The sequence below is a fragment of the Telopea speciosissima genome, chromosome 6, assembly GCF_018873765.1.
Source record: "Telopea speciosissima isolate NSW1024214 ecotype Mountain lineage chromosome 6, Tspe_v1, whole genome shotgun sequence".
NCBI lineage: Eukaryota > Viridiplantae > Streptophyta > Magnoliopsida > Proteales > Proteaceae > Telopea > Telopea speciosissima.
This window is the reverse complement of record NC_057921.1, coordinates 68161629-68178701: the sequence shown is the minus strand read 5'-3', so window position 1 is coordinate 68178701 and position 17073 is coordinate 68161629. Positions and strand designations below refer to the sequence as shown.

Sequence of the window (17073 nt, the reverse complement as noted above, 5' to 3'; positions counted from 1 at the left end):
TGCAGCTCTCCTCCCTCTCCCTCTCCCTTTTCTCCCCCTCCCTCTGTGCGCACTAAGTAAGTTAGTCATGGAATCGAAGGTACTCTCTACCGGCGTCCGGCTTTCAAGCTTGCCGCAGAGTTACGTCAGACCGGATTCTGAGAGACCTAGGCTCTCGGAGGTGAGCAACTGCGAAAACGTTCCGGTGATCGACTTGTGTAGTGCGGACAAGGCCCAAATAATCCGACAAATCGGTGCTGCATGTCGTGCTTATGGCTTCTTCCAGGTTTCTTTTCCTATACTTTTTTCTTTTCCTAATTAGCCACGGCTGCTTCTTCCTTCTTCTAATGTTTTCCGTTCTTTCTGCATCACTGTTTATGTTCTGTATCAGTACAGTATGTAAGGTTCTAAGGCACTTTTTAGATCTTTTTTTCCTTTCTTACCCCCCCCCTCCCAAACACCTCCACCCCAACCCCACCCTATTACCCAAGAGAACCCCACCTATGACTTAGTCTATCATCTTGGTTTGTAATTTTTGACTTGGGTTTGGGTGATGATGAATTAAATATGATGATGTATGTATGTATGTGTGTATATAATATATTATTATATACATGGGGTATGTATATATTATACTGATATATATATATTTTGTTTTGGGGAATACGAAATTACGTGCTACTAATTAGGTGATCAACCACGGAGTGGATTTGGAGTTAACGGAGAAAATGCAACAGATGGCGCAAGACTTTTTCAACCTACCGTTGGATGAGAAGTTGAAGTACTATTCCGATGATCCATCAAAGACGCTGAGACTGTCCACTAGCTTCAATGTGAAGAGAGAGACGGTTCACAACTGGAGGGACTACCTTCGACTCCATTGCTATCCTTTGGAAGATTACGTGCACGAATGGCCTGATCACCCTTCTTCTTTCAAGTCAGCTTTCTTATTTCCCTCTTCCACCGTTATTAAATTTCCTGTACTTTATTTTTTTTTCTTAAATTTTTCTTCGGTTTTATTTCTCACTTTTGATTCGATACATGGATGCACCAGGGAATTTATCCTCCCACTTGCGATGCACCTTCCACTGCACCACACTTAAGAATCCAACTGTCCATCCAACACTTAAAAGGATACAAGACATCATTGCTCATGTTGTTTCAGATGGATTCTTAAGTGTGATGCACTACCCCACTGCACTTGAAAGGATATAAAGATGCCACTAACTGTCCATGTTTTTTATAATTGAAGTCTTAAGTGTGGTGTGCATAATTAGTGTGGTTCTTCTGCTCCCTTGTATGTGAAAAGACCGTTCAATCCTAGTAAAATCGAAAATCTCATCCAAACGAAAGATCTAGATCCTCTTCAAAAAATCCAACAACGCCCATGGAATGTCTAAGGAGGCATCCAATGGCATTGGGTTGCTGGGTGCGTCAGGATATGCGCCGAGCACATATCCCCATGCTCCTGGCAACCCAACGTTGTTGGATGCCTCACTGGGTATCCCTTGGGCACTAGGGTCCCTAGAGAGGAGCCTGATGCCCAAACCAATGCTTCTCTGCGCACTTTCATTGGGTATTGCCCTGGTGCAAGGGGCTACATGACTTATTAGTGTTCTCTTCTTTCCTTTGTTATAATTGTTGAAAGGGGCGTTGTTCTCTATGCCGCAACACAGCCTGCACTCAGGCATATAGATAGTTTGTGCAAGAGGGTAGGGTGGTCATTGTGCCCACCCCCATGTGCCTGGGTGCAGGCACAGAGAACATTCTCCCTTGTTGAAAAAAAATTGTTGGAGACGGACATCTTAACGCAACGGTCTATAGTCTACCGTATACCATCCACTGTCTCCGGTTCATGGGGGAACTAGGAAGCAGTAATTAATTAATTACTAGGATGTTGATGATGTAGTTCTTGTACTCTTATATTAAGGAATCTTTATTGGTATTAATGATTGCTAGTCAACAAATGACGAGTGGGGGAAGGGTCATAGGTCACATGTTGGTGAAGGGTCACCGAGTACAAGAGTGATGATAGAGGTGCCTCTTTAGTCTTTGGCTTTTTCCAAGATTTGCGGTCAAGTCAAGGAAGTGGAGTCCATGGATTGAGGTATCGGTCTGTGAGCCGTATCGGTATTGTTAGGGATGGATCCTAATACCGTGCCATTATTGTATCGATGAATCGGTATGGTATGGATAAGTGGTAATACAGTCAAAAACCCTATTAGATAAACTAAGGGCAAACTTTTCAGATATTGGCCGATCCATATCGATCGATCCGTATCAGTACATCAATTTTAAAAATAAGTAATATCCGATCCAATACCAATACCAATACCAATACCGTGCATTAGAATCATGGTGGAATCTACAAAATGATTTCGATTGCGATTCCAATTTTGATCCGATTCAGTCAGTTGGAATCGACCTAACCCTTAAAAAACTCATAAGAAAATTCTCTATTTATAATGGTAGAATAGAATAATCAAAATGTGGTTGGTTCATCATCCTTCCTAGACCAATAGACCAATATATATATACCGAAGACCAATAATAGATTAATATTCTCTGCTAGTATTAGTAGTAGTATATATAAACATAATAAGCACGGAAACCCCCACTAAACTATTTAAAACCTATTTTATTACTGTTTGTTTCCTGGAAATAATGGGAACAAAGTGATGTCAATAGCAATTATTATAATGTAAGTGCGTGTTGCGTGTGCGCGTACGTAATATATGAATACATGTGATGTCAGCAAATAGACGTCAACATTATATTCCCCGCCCCGGCCCTTTCTGTCTCTCTCTCTCTCTCTCTCTCTCTCTCTCTCTCTCAAAAGTCTCAAAAGTCTCAATAGCTCGCTCAAAAAAAAATAAAATCCCTCTTAAAACATTTTTTTAAATTTAGGTAAACAATCCCTTTTAAAACGTAAAAGATTGAAAAATGAAGATTTGAATAGCGAGATTCATGCCTTCGATTTTGTTTGGACCGTCATTAGAAAATTAAAAACCATCCAACAAACAAATTTTCCTGTACGATGACTCTGTACTAAGTTTTCCTTCCACCTCTATAGACTTTAAAGAAGGACCACCGGTGATGTGTTTATGGTGAGAGATTCTTTCTTTCTTTCTTTCTTTTTTTCTTTCTCTTTCTAAGTCCTTGGTACTTGTGTTTTTATCTCTCTTTTCATCGCATGAGATGATTTTGCAGTCTTCTATGATAAAACACACTTCATTAGGCGAGGTAGGATCCCATTCTCGTACGAGAATAACTATGAGCCACCCAGATGGCATCTACTATGAGTGGGTTCCACATGGTAGATGCTATTTGGGTGACTTAAACCCATTCTTATATATTCTCGTACGAGAATGGGAACCCAGCTCTCATTGGTCTACTCTCCTTGCTCTATGAAATCCCATCCTATATTCTATTATTTTTTTGGAAAAAATAATTCTATTCTGGAATGTGACCTACACAAGCGTTCCCATGTTTCTCTCTCTCTTTGTTTTTTTTAATGTTAAAAAGACATCTGTCCTTCGTTTCGAGGGATAAAAAAAAAAAGGATTCTCACACCGACAGTGTGGACTCTCCCCTCCCAACCCTTATGATTGAGAATAAATCTTTTTTTATATTTTTGGTAGAAAAGAATAAGTCATATGCACAATATTATTAGCAGTTTACTTTCTGTTTTACATGTTTAGTTTTGCTTACATGTGTCCACATACTAATTAGTGGGTAATTTTTAAAGTTAAACCAAAACAACGAATAAAATGTTGTATTAATTTAATATTACTAAATTAAATTAAAATTAGCACATAATAAACACTACTTTCCTCCTGACATTTTATCTCTCCTCTTTAATCTTGTGGGCTCTCTACTGACAAAACCAATTACCTTTCGCTGATTGGTGTCTCCCATGCCGGTAGCATGGAACCCTTGCCCTTTAAAATGTTGATAAAATTGTGTTGAAGTATTTGGGATCAAGGTTCAAAATCCAGGTATCGGACTCAGGATCGATCATGGCCGATATTGATCCGATATTGATCTGGATGGGTCAAACTTGGCTTGGATTAGTTAAAAATTATCAAAATCCAGGTTTTAATGGATTGGGTTTGGATCGATAAAAAATATTAATAAAATATATAAAATTGGTATGCATCGGTCAAAAATAAAAAATTTTAAAACAAGGCCAAAATCCCCAAAATATCAGTTAAAAAACCCAAAAAAGGGCAAGCTTCGGATCGGATATGTCGATCCAAGGAACGATCCTGTAAAACCTGGATTGATCGGTCTAATCTCGGGATCAGCCTTGGCCAATTCTGATCTGACTCGGCCGATTCGATCCAAGATTACGAACCATATATGGGATAAGTTTAATAATTTTTTTTTTGTTTTTGGGAGAAAATGAGCTTATATTAATAAAGGAAAATAGATAGAGGATTACATCCTATAGAATTTCTTCCCATTAGCATCATTCCGCATTAAACAAAAAAGTGCATCTGGGAGACTATTTGTACAGAAGTGGAACTCCTGGCAAGTATTGAGAAAACCAGCCAGAAAATTAACACACAAATTTATCTCTCTTATGGGGTGTGTACAAACACAGCTCCATATATGCATAGCATTTGATTATCCATAATTATTATAACACCTCCATCATCAACCAAACACACTAAATGTGTTGTCGAAATTGCACGGCTTCACCAAAGTCTCCACGAGCCCAAAAATAGAAAGCTGATTCGAAGAGGCCCACTCCATTACAACCTTACATTTCCCAGGTTCGTTGAGACCCCGGGTGTTCCACACTCCTATCTTCAACAATGAGAGATGGGAGATATGGAGCATTGCAATCGTGAGCTCTGAGATGGACTCCTATCTCTCTCACGCCTAGCCATGGAGATGATGGCTACTCCCTCTGTCGTACCACTCTCAGCTGCATCTGACTCTTGTAGCAACGTAAATCGGTTGGAACCTTTACTTATATCGATGGAGCGCGACGTGGCATGACCAGATGGTTTGATAACAAGCTGACCATCACTCCTTGGGGCCCATTCGGTCCATACTAGTTCAACCTTGAGGAGCCACTACCTTGGACCAAGGTAGTTGAGGTATTTGGTGTCATCTACAGTACGCGCCGCCCTACGTGTACCTACGTCACCATGGACCCATGAATAGTGTTGAATAGTACCAGCCGCCCTACGTCAGCACTTACGTCAGCAGTCACTATTCGGATTTGAAATAAAATTTTGGAATCCGACCTCGACCCCCCTCTATATATAGCGAGCTCATTTCTTCAAAGAAAACAGGCTCCGCAAGCAAGCTCTAAGACTTAGCTTCCCTCCCTCCTCTCTGATCTTCTCCTTCTTCTTCTATCTCCCTTTCGATACCTTTTCTAAGGTTCGAACCCCCTAGATGTAAATTGCTATCAGAACTTTAGTAAGCTCTTTTCTTTTGTAACTGCACCTGACCAAACAGGTATAGAATTTGCTAATGACCGCTAGATAGGCTCAAGGATCTACCCAAGATCGTCTTTCCTATCTTCCAATCTGCAGCAGAGTGAAAGAGGCAGACTTATTGTAAGTTTCTATGCATATATAATTAAAGTTTTCTTTTTAAATTAATAGATCTAATATGAGATCTGAGACTTTACGCACGCCGAAGACTATCTGCGAAGTGATAGATCGCTAAGGGTTTCCCCCTTTGAGTACTGCGAAGGATCTTTTCATAGATCTGAGTTCCGAATTAGCACACACACAGGTTGGTTTTGTTTGCTGTTTGTATTTCTTTGCTTTTATCTTGTGATTTCCACGGCCATATATTCTCTTGTGGTAGTGATGTCCAGCGGAACACTGGGTTGAAGAATAACTAGATAGTGTTTTGGACCACTGTCCTACCGATACCGGAGAACGGGTTTAGCCCCCCGGAAATTATCTTTTTAATTGCTTCAGTTTACTTATGGCTTCCCTACCCCCTTGTTTTTGTGATGATCCACTCATACCATATGATCATTGTACTCATGCCCTTCACGATCGTACAAGTAATAGTGGCGCTCTTAATTATTTAATAGATCTAACATTAGCTCATAATGAAAAAATCAACAAAAAATTAGATAATACTCTCACTCTCCTGTCAGATCTGGTTGACCAACAACCAGCAACCCCTCCTGCGTTCCCTTCCTGGGATACTTTCCTTGCAATTAGCACTTTAACGGAGGAATCTCCTCCTGATGATTTTCTTTATCATCAAGAAATTATGGAACATTGGAAAACTCGGTATAAAGCCTCAATGGATCCAAATGACCAAAATCGACTTCTCCACATGATGCAACAATTCTATGTTGACAACCAACAGAGTTTTGTCGCACATAATTTTGTGCTTTTCTCCGATGATGAAGACGAGATTCAAAATGAATCGTCTGAGTCTGACTCCTCTGAGTCCAATGCTGACTCACCTCCTATTCCCCACAGTACCCCTACTGATGGTGAATCTTCTAAACGTAAGGTGGATCCCCAAGACCATCTTGAAACCGATGAGGACTTTCAACCTCAAACCGGTTCTCGCACCTCTTTCGGTCAAGTTCATGTCTTTCCCGCTTCTACCCCAACCTCTGAAGGTTAACCAAAGCAACCACATCTTGCATGGGACGGTTATCCACAATTCCATCCAAAGTGGATGGCTCAACACCACGTTCCATGATCACGACTGACTGGGTCGACGACTTCTTGGGATGCACGAGGACCACGTCAGAATGCATCGAGGTCATGGGATGTCCACCAACATTGGTGGTTGCAGTACGGCCTGGGCTTGAGGTAGAATCGTTGTCGGCCGACGGAATAGGGTCAAAATTCGTCGATAATGGCCTCTTCCCTCTGTTCCTTTGCCTAGTCAAAATTTGCCAGTTACTTTCTTCCATTGTTGTATACCTTTATCTTCCCCTTGTCATTTGGGTGCTGCTCGATAGGGTCCACAAGGCAGGTCCTTTTGTTGTGCCCAAAAACTTTGCAGGTGTTGCAGAATGGGGGAGCCCAATCATACTCCACCCTCTGTTCCAGAATAGAACCATAATCAAGTGCAATTGAAATGGTAGAAGGGAGACCATCTTCAGCTTTGATAAGCATACAAAATTTGGCAAACGTGAGACGTTCTCGTTGAGAAGTACTACGATCTACACAAATAGGTTTACCCAATACGTTAGCTATCTTCCCAGAGTACGGTTACCCCAGAAGTGAAGGTTTATACCATATAACCAAACCCACAAAGGTAATTGAGTCTCCTCCCTTTTGGTTAAGGAGATATCTGGTGACCATGGGATTTGGCAACTTGAGTCCACTGCTTGAAAATCAAATATGAAGATACCACTCTCTAGTCCAAAAACCTTGACCTCCCCCATATGTGCCTACTTCTCGTGAACGAATCATTTCATGGTGGCAAACGATGGTTTGGGACCAAAGACATACTTGACAAGAGCCGACTCCGATCTATCTTTCTCCTCCAGTAGGTCCGTTGTGCTGCACCGAGCGATCTTCTTGCCATTTACCACTTTTGGTTCAATGAAGGGAATTGAGTCAGCACCTTTACGTACCTGACCTCCAGGAAAAAGGCTAGCCCATGAGCGTGTAGGAGTACTCCGATTGTCAGTCTCCCCGTCAGCAAGTGATGGGGGAGCCGAACCAGCCTCACGTGCCACCGATAAGGGATCTCCGGTGGCCATGGGGAACTCCATACTCTTGCTTTTGTTTTTTTTTTCATTGACAAGCCCCACAAATTGTTATAATCTAACGACATGGACAATCCGAACCGTTGGATTAATAGATCACCTTATTTATTGGCCACATATTAAAATTTAAGGTCTATCTCAACCATGGAAAAAAATCCTCTGCAGTGTAACCTTGCGAGTTCGACATGTGGAAGATACGACATCCAATGGTGCTAAGCTCAAGAAGGGAACAAAAAGAAGTATAGGAGGCGGGATCAAATGGGAGTTGAGACGAAGGCTAAGGGTGCAGAGGTGGATGAGGTTGCTGAAGATACCGGTTGGGATTTCACTAGCAAGTGCATAATTGCGATGTTGGTAAGACGGTAAGTGAAGTCCAACTGAGCTTTCTTTCCCTCTTTGGCTTCTCTTCTGAAGTATTACCTACTTAATTACCTTTTCCACTAAGGTTATAACGAAAAGAAAGACCATATTGTTGCTAAGAGGCTGGGAGCTCTCTCTCTCTCTCTCTCTCTCTCCCCTATTACAAGCAAATTGAATCTACAATGAAACTGGCATCTGTACAATCAACCAGAACTTGAGAAATTGATTGTTTTGGGGAGTGGAAAATAGACAGGATAGAAAATTGGATTCAATTGATTCCGTTCTGATTCAATCAGAATTGAAAATTCGTTTCTGATTCCTCGAACAGTGGTTATAGGTGAGAAAGTATCTCATTGATGGGAAATGGATGAGGATTCAGAGTATCAACGAAAGTTCAAATCACGCGGCTAAGGTAGGGTTGGAGTCAGCTCAATCTCCTCCAACCTTAGTTGATCCTCAACTCCAGTGCTTCCACCACCGTTTCTCCCATTATCTCTCCCAACAACATTCTTCAACTTATTTCCATTAAGCTGGACTGCTCCAACTATGTTCTATGGAGCTCCCAATTTCTCCATCTTCTTCGTGCTCACAACCTTTATGGGTTGTCACTGGCACGTTTCCCGCTCCCTCACCTTTTCTCCCTTATATCGGTGGGTTGTCTCCTGGTGGTTTGGTCACCCCTTCCTCTCCCAATCCTGATTACTTGAATTGGTTCAAACAAGACCAGCTTATCGTTACCTACCTCATCTCCTCCTTGAGCAAACATGCCCTTTCCCAAGTGCTCGGCCTCTCCCCTTCTCATGTTGTCTAGATTACCCTGGAGCGCATCTATGCTTCTCAATCTCAGGCACGCATCATGCAATTAAAGTATCTGCAAATGATACAAAAAATATTGTTGACAATCTTGTTGCCACCGCCAATCCGGTCTCTTATCAAGATGTTCTTCTCAATACCCTTCGTGGCCTTGGTTCTTATTATGAATCTTTTTCCACATCCATCACTGCACGTCTTGATCCCATCTCTCTTGAAGACTTTTTTGGATTGCTACTAAATCAAGAAATTATGAAGACCCACACCACCTTTGTTAAGCTCACCAATCTAGAGGTTCACCATACCTCTCATAGTTCAAATAACTCCTCTAACAATTGTTCTCACGGTTCCAATGGTTTACTCAAGGTCGCTCATCCTACTCTGGTTGCCGCGGTCGAGGACGTGGCCATGGTATCTTGCCATCCTCGCCCCACCCCAATACGCTTTCTTAGTCTTCCCCCTGCTAGATCTGGAACAAAACTAATCACATAGTGACTACCTGTTATTATCGGGTCACTCCTCCTTCGATGGCTCCATCTCAGCCATCCGCTCAGGTTGCTACCACCTCACTCACATTTGACTCAGTCTGGTATCCCGATTCTGGGGCTACTCACCATCCCAATGCTGACATGAACAACCTTTAGCTTAGCGCCTTATCACGGCTCCGATCAGGTTAAGATGGGCAACGGTGCAGGTTTGGACATTAATAGCATTGGTACCTCTACTTTCTCTTGTTCTGATAAGCGCTTTCAACTTTGAAATGTATTACATGTCCCCTTAATTTCAAAGAATCTTCTATTTGTCAGTAGCTTGAACGCTGACAATAATGTTATATTTGAATTTCATCTGACAAGAAAGGATCCTCTTACGGGACACATTGTCCTCCATGGTTGACTTAGGGATGGCCTCTATCAACTTGTCGGTTCTCCACCTTCAAATAAGGGTGTCTATATGCCCTTCAGCTCATCTTGGAGAACGGATTTCTCTCGTCACTTGGCTTGAGCGCCCAGCCTATCGTGTCATTCCCGACATCTTGTTTGAGTTTCATGTCAAATGAGGAAGAGTCACCAGTTGCCATTCTCCTTGAATCAGTCTACTGCCTCTCGTCCCCTGGAACTCATCCACTCTGATATTTGGGGACCAGTCCCTATAGCATCGATTAATGGGTTTCGTTAGTATATTATTTTTGTTGAGGACTATAATCTTTTTACTTGGTTGTATCCCTTAGTTCATCGTTCAAAGGCTCTTTCAAAGTTTATTGTATTTCAATGGCAAGTTGAGACATTTTTTTGTTGCAAAATTATTTCATTTCAGTCAGATGGTGCAAAAGAATTTCAAATGTTGGATTCACATTTTTTTGCAGCATGGCATCACACATCGTTACTCATGCCCTTATACATCCCAAGAGAACCGAACGAAAACATTATCATTTGGTTGAAACGGGACTCACCCTTCTCTGCCTTGCAAATATGCCAAATTCTTTTTGGGATTCTGCCTTTGCAATAGTTGCTTATTTTGTAAATCGTTTTGCTACCCCATTGTTGCGGGACAAATCTCCTGTTTACAGGTCCTTGGTTGTGCATGATACCCATTCCTGCTTCCCTACAATCGACACAAGCTCCAACCACGGTCTATTCAATGTGTCTTTATTAGCTATAGTAGTGCTCACAAAGGCTATCGTTGCTTGGATCCTGCAAGCGGTCGTTTATATGTTTCTCGCCGTGTGATTTTTTATTAGAAACTCTTTCCTTATGCCACAATGATTGGACGCTCGACTGCGTCACCGCCTCCTACGACCTCCCTGACGATCATTGCTTGGGATGGACCGCTTCATCCTTGTAACCAGGGGACTCCTTCCCCTGCTGGTGCTTCCATTCTTCCTTCCCCATCCCCCTCCCACCTCGGTCTTACCTGATGTTGCTCTTAGCAGCTCGGCCTCCCACTCATCTCCCTCCCCCTCCTCTCCCCCTTTGTACATCAACATCCAATGAATACAAAGCATGTCTCAAATCGGTATATCGAATCAAGCGTTGCTCCAATGGCACCATTGATCGATACAAAGCACGTCTCGTCGCAAAAGGCTTTCATCAACAAGAAGACCTTGATTGTTTGACACCTTCAAACATTGTTGTTAAGCCTACAACTATTTGAATGGTATTGTCTATTGTCGTCTCCTCTACTTGGGTCATTCGCCAATTAGACGTACAGAACACGTTTCTTCTTGGCACTCTAGCTGAACAGGTGTTCATGTGGTTTGTTGATCTCCAATTTCCTGATTATACCTGGTCTCTTAAGAAGGGGTTATGTGGTCTCAAACAAGTGCCTCACGCTTGGTACCACCATCTTGCTACCTTCCTCCACAATTTAGGTTTTCGTGCTTCTCATGCTGACACATCACTCTTCGTTCGTCGCAAGTCCAACGTTTGGATATACATTTTGGTTTATGTCGACAATGTCATTGTTACTGGTAGTAACTCCATCGTTGTTCAACATCTTGTTGACTCCCTTGCTCATGAGTTTACCATTAAAGATCTTTGAACTCTACATTACTTCCATGGCATTGAAGATGTATGTTCCTCTGATGGCTTGTATCTAAATTAGGCCAAGTATACACTGGATTTATTGTGTTGTGTTAACATGGAGGATGCCAAAACTGTGACTACTCCCAGTAGCACTAGTTCTCTCTCCAAGCACAATGGGACACCATTTTCTAATGTTACTCTATATTGCAATACCGTCGGTGCTCTACAATATCTGACTTTGACACGGCTTGACATTGCCTTCTCGATCAATAAAGTCTGCCAGTTTATGCACTCTTCCACTGCCTACCATTGGGCTGTAATGAATTGCATTTTCTATTATCTGAAGCATGCGATTCTACATGGTCTCTATCTTCACTGCTCCATTGATTCTACCTTGAGGGCATACGTTGATGCCGATTGGGTTGGTTGTTGGATGATCGTCATTCCACCAGTGGTTATTGTGTCTTCCTCAGTCCCAATCTCATCTCCTGAAGTTCTAAAAAGTAACTTATAGGTGCTCGTTCTTCCACCGAGGCGGAGTTTAAAGGCTTCGCGAATGCTGCTACTGCTGAGTTACTATGGCTACGAATAGGAAAAGAAAAGAGGGGACCAAAAAAATGTAAATAATAAATTGTAAAGCATAACCTAACACAAGGCCGAGTTGGGCTGGGCTTAGCCCGAAGCCTCAACCCTAACCCAACCTGACTCTGACCCAGGGCCTGGAAATTTCAACCCTAACCTGTCCTCAGGGTTGAAAAATCCAGCCCAAGCCTTGTTCGGGCTCAGGGTGGGCTTGGGTTGACAGGGCCAAACTTACACCCCTAGATACGATAGTTACTCATTGAACTTGGTCTCCCTAATTAAGTTCATACTTTCTATTGTGACAACATTGGTGCAAACTATCTTGAATAAGTCGTCGTGCACCAACCCAAGGTTCAGCATGTTCCTAGTGTTAAGAAAACAACACCCAGAAGTGGCGATTTGCAAAAGAAAACGAAATAAAATAGAGAAGAATCAGCACACACAACGCACATCACAAAGGTTTTACGTGGTTCACACCCAAGATGGGAAGCTACATCCACGGTCGTGCAACAAAACGAATTTCACTATCTCTAAAATTGTTACAAACCCTCTACTTCAGCCCTCCCAGAGAAAAGAACAATATATAGAGAATCCCTAAGCCAAAAAGTACAGAAATACCCCTAGAGCCCAAAAATGATCAACTAGTCAGGGTCGGACCAAAACTAAACATTTGTCGAAATACATATCGTTTCAAAGGTCTCAACGAGCTCTACACAACTCACCGCCATTGGCCATTGGTGGTGATGTATCCGCTTTTTAGGTCATCCGAGATCGTTTCGAGGCCAAGACGGCCCTCCGAAGATCCTCTGAACCACTTTCTGGATTGAAATCAGGCTTCACCAACAACACCTAGGCATGATCACATCGTTGTTATCATGACCAAGGGCTTATTTGGTATGCGCTTTACTGCTCTTCGTGTCAACCTCACTATTCGTAGCCGCCCACTAAGTTTGAGGGGGTGTATCAACGGAAGTCTAAATCATGCAGCTAAGGAAGAGTGGAAGATTAATCCAAACTCTAATCTTTGAACAGAGATCGAATTTATGTTGCATGAATCAGGTGAATCAAACCGATTTGGTTGGATGCAAATGTCTGATCCATTTGTACACCGTAAGAATAGTTGAGTCTTTAGTCTAATCAATTTTGATTTAAATCCTATGCTTTTGTTTTTTTTGGTGGGGGGGGGGGGGGGCGCGCTCGTTGTTTGATTCAGTTCATTCCAATCCGAATTTTGAAACCAATAAGTCAATATTTGAAACTTTTTGTTTTTTTTCGTTATAAAAGTGCCGTCGGTCCTTTTTATTTAGTACCGTCACTCTTTGATTATAAGTAATGGGGACCAAACGCTGACAAATCGAGGGCAAAAAATTAAAACGAAGAAACGAGGGGAACAAAAAAGGGTGCTATTTTCACGGATCTTTATCACCTCCAGTTTGCTGATCGGCCCAGTTCCCCAGTTCCTCTAACAAAGGGGGGTTGAAATGACCTCTCTACCCATGCCCAAACACCCTACCCGGGTGGGGTCCACCATCCCCTTATTAGAGGAACTGGGGAACTGGGCCGGTCAGCAAACTGGAGGTGATAATTTTCCCTATTTTCACATAGTAGTTAGTACGTGTTTTTTCTTTTTTATTTTTTTTACTCAAAAGCTAATACAGGATTTCAAAACTTGGGAAAAAAGGATGTCTTAGAGGTGAATTTTTCTTAAGAAAGCTTTTAAATAATCTATAGGAAAAGAAAAGAGGGGACCAAAAAAATGTGGTTTAATGGGACGGTTGCACTATTCGTGGGGAAAACCGGAAAAACTCTGGTCCCAGAAAGAGAAAAAAAAAAAAGGCGTAGAAAGTAGTGGAAAAGGGCAGAAAGGGAGTGGACCGATTGGGTTCTTTTCCCAGAAAAAAAAAGCGTAGAAAATAATAGAAAAAGGCAGAAAGGGAGTGGACCGATTGGGTTCTTTTCCCAGAAAAGAAAAGCGTAGAAAATAATAGAAAAGGGCAGAAAGGGAGTGGGCCGGTGGGTTCTTTAATTGGGTGATGCGATAAGTTTTAAACTTGTATACAGAGACTTTCCGAATCCATCATATCATCGTGTGTTGCTTTTTTTTTGATAAAATATCAAAATGTGTGCCGCAATCCAATAGTAAACCCCATGTGTAATGTAATGTGTTACTGTTACCCCATTTCCACCACGAGACCCTAGATTCCCAAAGACACACATCAACTGTCCACCTCCATTATCTGCCACGTCCCTCCCACTCCCTCCAACCCTCAGTGGCTCAGCCCTTTCAATATTATTAAAGTTTAGGGCAGCTGCCTGGGTCAGGTCTCTGGGGTCCAGTTTGGTACCATCATGGTACTTCGCCAGATATGGGCCGATACCAGCCCATTCCATATTGTATTATGGGTGGGTATACAAGTTCTTAAGTATCCAAATACATAGTAATATATTTGTTCCCAAAAAAAATAAAAATACATAGTATATACGCTTTTTTATTTTTCAGTTTGGTCGTTAATAGAACAAACATTATACCCACTTCATTTTAATTGCATAAATAAATTTAGGTATGAGTGTATGACACTATTATTTAGGAAGAAAAGTCCACACCGTCGTCTCTGAGTCAATGGCTAATCTAAATTGGTATAGTGGTTTTCGGCAGGCGTTGTGGAGTGTTACAGCATGAGATTGGAATTTTATGGAGAAATTAAGGCTTGACACAACACCTATCATAACTCAAGTCTTCTACCCTGTTGTATGGTTGTGGGACCCGGTGTCCCATTTCATTCATGCATCATCATCATTCAGTGGTGGAATGGATGGATAGATGGTTCTTAAAGATCTGTTGTCGTCCTCTTCTATCCTTCTAGAAGATATATATGTTTTTCCTTGGCTAATAAAGTCAATCATCAATTGGCAGTTGGTTGCTGCTGTGGTGGCCCCGCATTTGACCCTAAGCATTAAATTAAATACAATGTGTGCACACAGATTTCTATGGACAAAAAATTTTCATTACCCATAATCAAATAGTATTTTGGGGTGGAAAAATGTTCCGTGGGTATGTGGGATTCATATTGACTGGTCATTGGTGCAAAACTTGTTAAAATGACCTACTTCGATAAGCTTATGATCAAGGTGGCAAAATATTTCTCACATGGTAAATCCGACGGTAGATAAATAAATCCCTACCAATTTCTTCAAGTCATATCTAAAATTTCAATCCAAATAGAGTTTACCAAATGGTAAGATAGAGATTTCAAAATCAAAATTATATAAACTACAAATGTGTTTAAAAAATGTAAAGAAATACATACCAATATGTTAGACTCTGAAATTTGATCATTATATTATTAATTAATTCAATGATCAAATTATCACATCATTATTCCATGTGGCACGATAGAATGAATCTCTTGATAAGCTTATCAAGACTAGATCAATTGAAATGAGTTCTTTTTATGCAATTTATACTTTGTCCGCCTAGCCCTAACCATTGTGGGTCTTTTTTACTGACAATACCATCTGGTTTGTACGCTGCCTTTGGAGTGACATGGGAGATTCATCTTACTCCGGCAGCTTTAACTCTATCCTTTTTTTTTTTTTTTTTTTTAAATTACAATTTGTAAAATCACATAATTGCTCTATACCTAAACATGTAAATTGTAAATTGTAAATTGTAAACATATGTAGGCAGGTAAGTTTAATTTATGCTCGAAATATTTTTTTTAAGTTTTAGAAATTAAGGGTAAATAAATAAACGTTACCGTTTCCCCTTCCAAAGGGTGAAGTGAAGGAGGGTAATAATAGCTGTCTGGTACGTAATGCTTTTGACAGGGAAGTGGTGAGCACATACAGTAGAGAAGTTCGAAAACTTGGGTTCAGATTGCTGCAAGAAATATCGGAGAGTTTAGGGTTGGAAAGGGAATATATGGGGAAGGTGTTGGGTGAACAAGCACAGCACATGGCCATAAATTATTACCCACCATGTCCAGAACCGGAGCTGACTTACGGGTTGCCGGGCCATACAGATCCCAACGCCATTACCCTCCTTCTTCAAGACAAACACGTGGCCGGCTTACAGGTGTTAAAAGACGGCAAATGGGTTGCCGTCAATCCTTACCCAAATGCCTTCGTCATTAACATCGGCGATCAGTTACAGGTAAATTAATTTATCCCTTTTTTAATTAAATCTGAAGCTATTTTGAAAGTTACTCCAAAGCTTGATAAAATTAATTATTACTTTAGTTGCCTGAGGAGAGGAGATTGAAATGGAAGGAAGGAAGGATTCGCTTTGCGCATTTAATTCAATTTAATTAATTAATTGCAGGCACTGAGTAATGGACGATACAAGAGTGTGTGGCATCGGGCGATTGTGAACTCCGACAACGCAAGGATTTCAGTGGCTTCGTTCCTCTGCCCTGAAAATTGTGTGGTCATCGAGCCGGCAAAGGAAGTGAACGACGACGGATCCCAAGTGCCCCCCATATACAGGAGCTTTACCTATGCGGAGTACTACAAGAAGTTTTGGAGCAGGAATTTGGACCAAGAACATTGCCTCGAGCTTTTCAAGAAATGAAAGAAAACAAAAATAAAAAACACAAAACAAGGTTTGAATTCTGATAAAGTACTCATGCCATGTCCTAAAATTTCTCTTCTTAGTATTTTAAATACCTTGTTAGAGTTCAATCACATGTGGCTTTTTCTTTTTCTTTTTCTTTACCCCTCTCACATCAATTTTACGTGAAATAACACTATAATAAAATGTATTATATTATTTATTATCTTCATATATAATATATTATATTACAAAATGTGACTGACGTTTAAAGTTTAATATATATATATTTTATTTTATTTTATTTTATTTATAGTATAACTGAAAACAAGGTCGGGTCGGGTTGGGCCAGGCTTAGCCCAAAGCCTTAACCCTGGTCCAACCCGATCTTGACTCAAGGCTAGCAATTTCCAGCCCAGACCCTGTTTGGGCTCAGGGTGGGCTAGGGCAGGTTCGGGCCGACAGGACTAAACTTGCACCCCTAGCTGTAATGATGAAATCCGAATGACACCTTATGGGCCTAACACCTTATGGGCCTGATTTAGCTCGGCCAG

General features: G+C 41.3%; 1 protein-coding gene across 1 annotated transcript; it reads left to right on the top strand.

Annotated features, from left to right (window-relative positions):
* LOC122664475 (protein DOWNY MILDEW RESISTANCE 6) lies at nt 1-16542 on the top strand. Its single transcript, XM_043860304.1, has 4 exons — nt 1-265; nt 669-916; nt 15799-16123; nt 16292-16542. The coding sequence occupies exons 1-4, from the start codon at nt 68-70 to the stop codon at nt 16538-16540; spliced, it is 1020 nt and encodes a 339-aa protein (XP_043716239.1). The 5' UTR covers nt 1-67; the 3' UTR covers nt 16541-16542.
* The last annotated feature ends 531 nt before the right edge of the window (nt 16543-17073 follow it).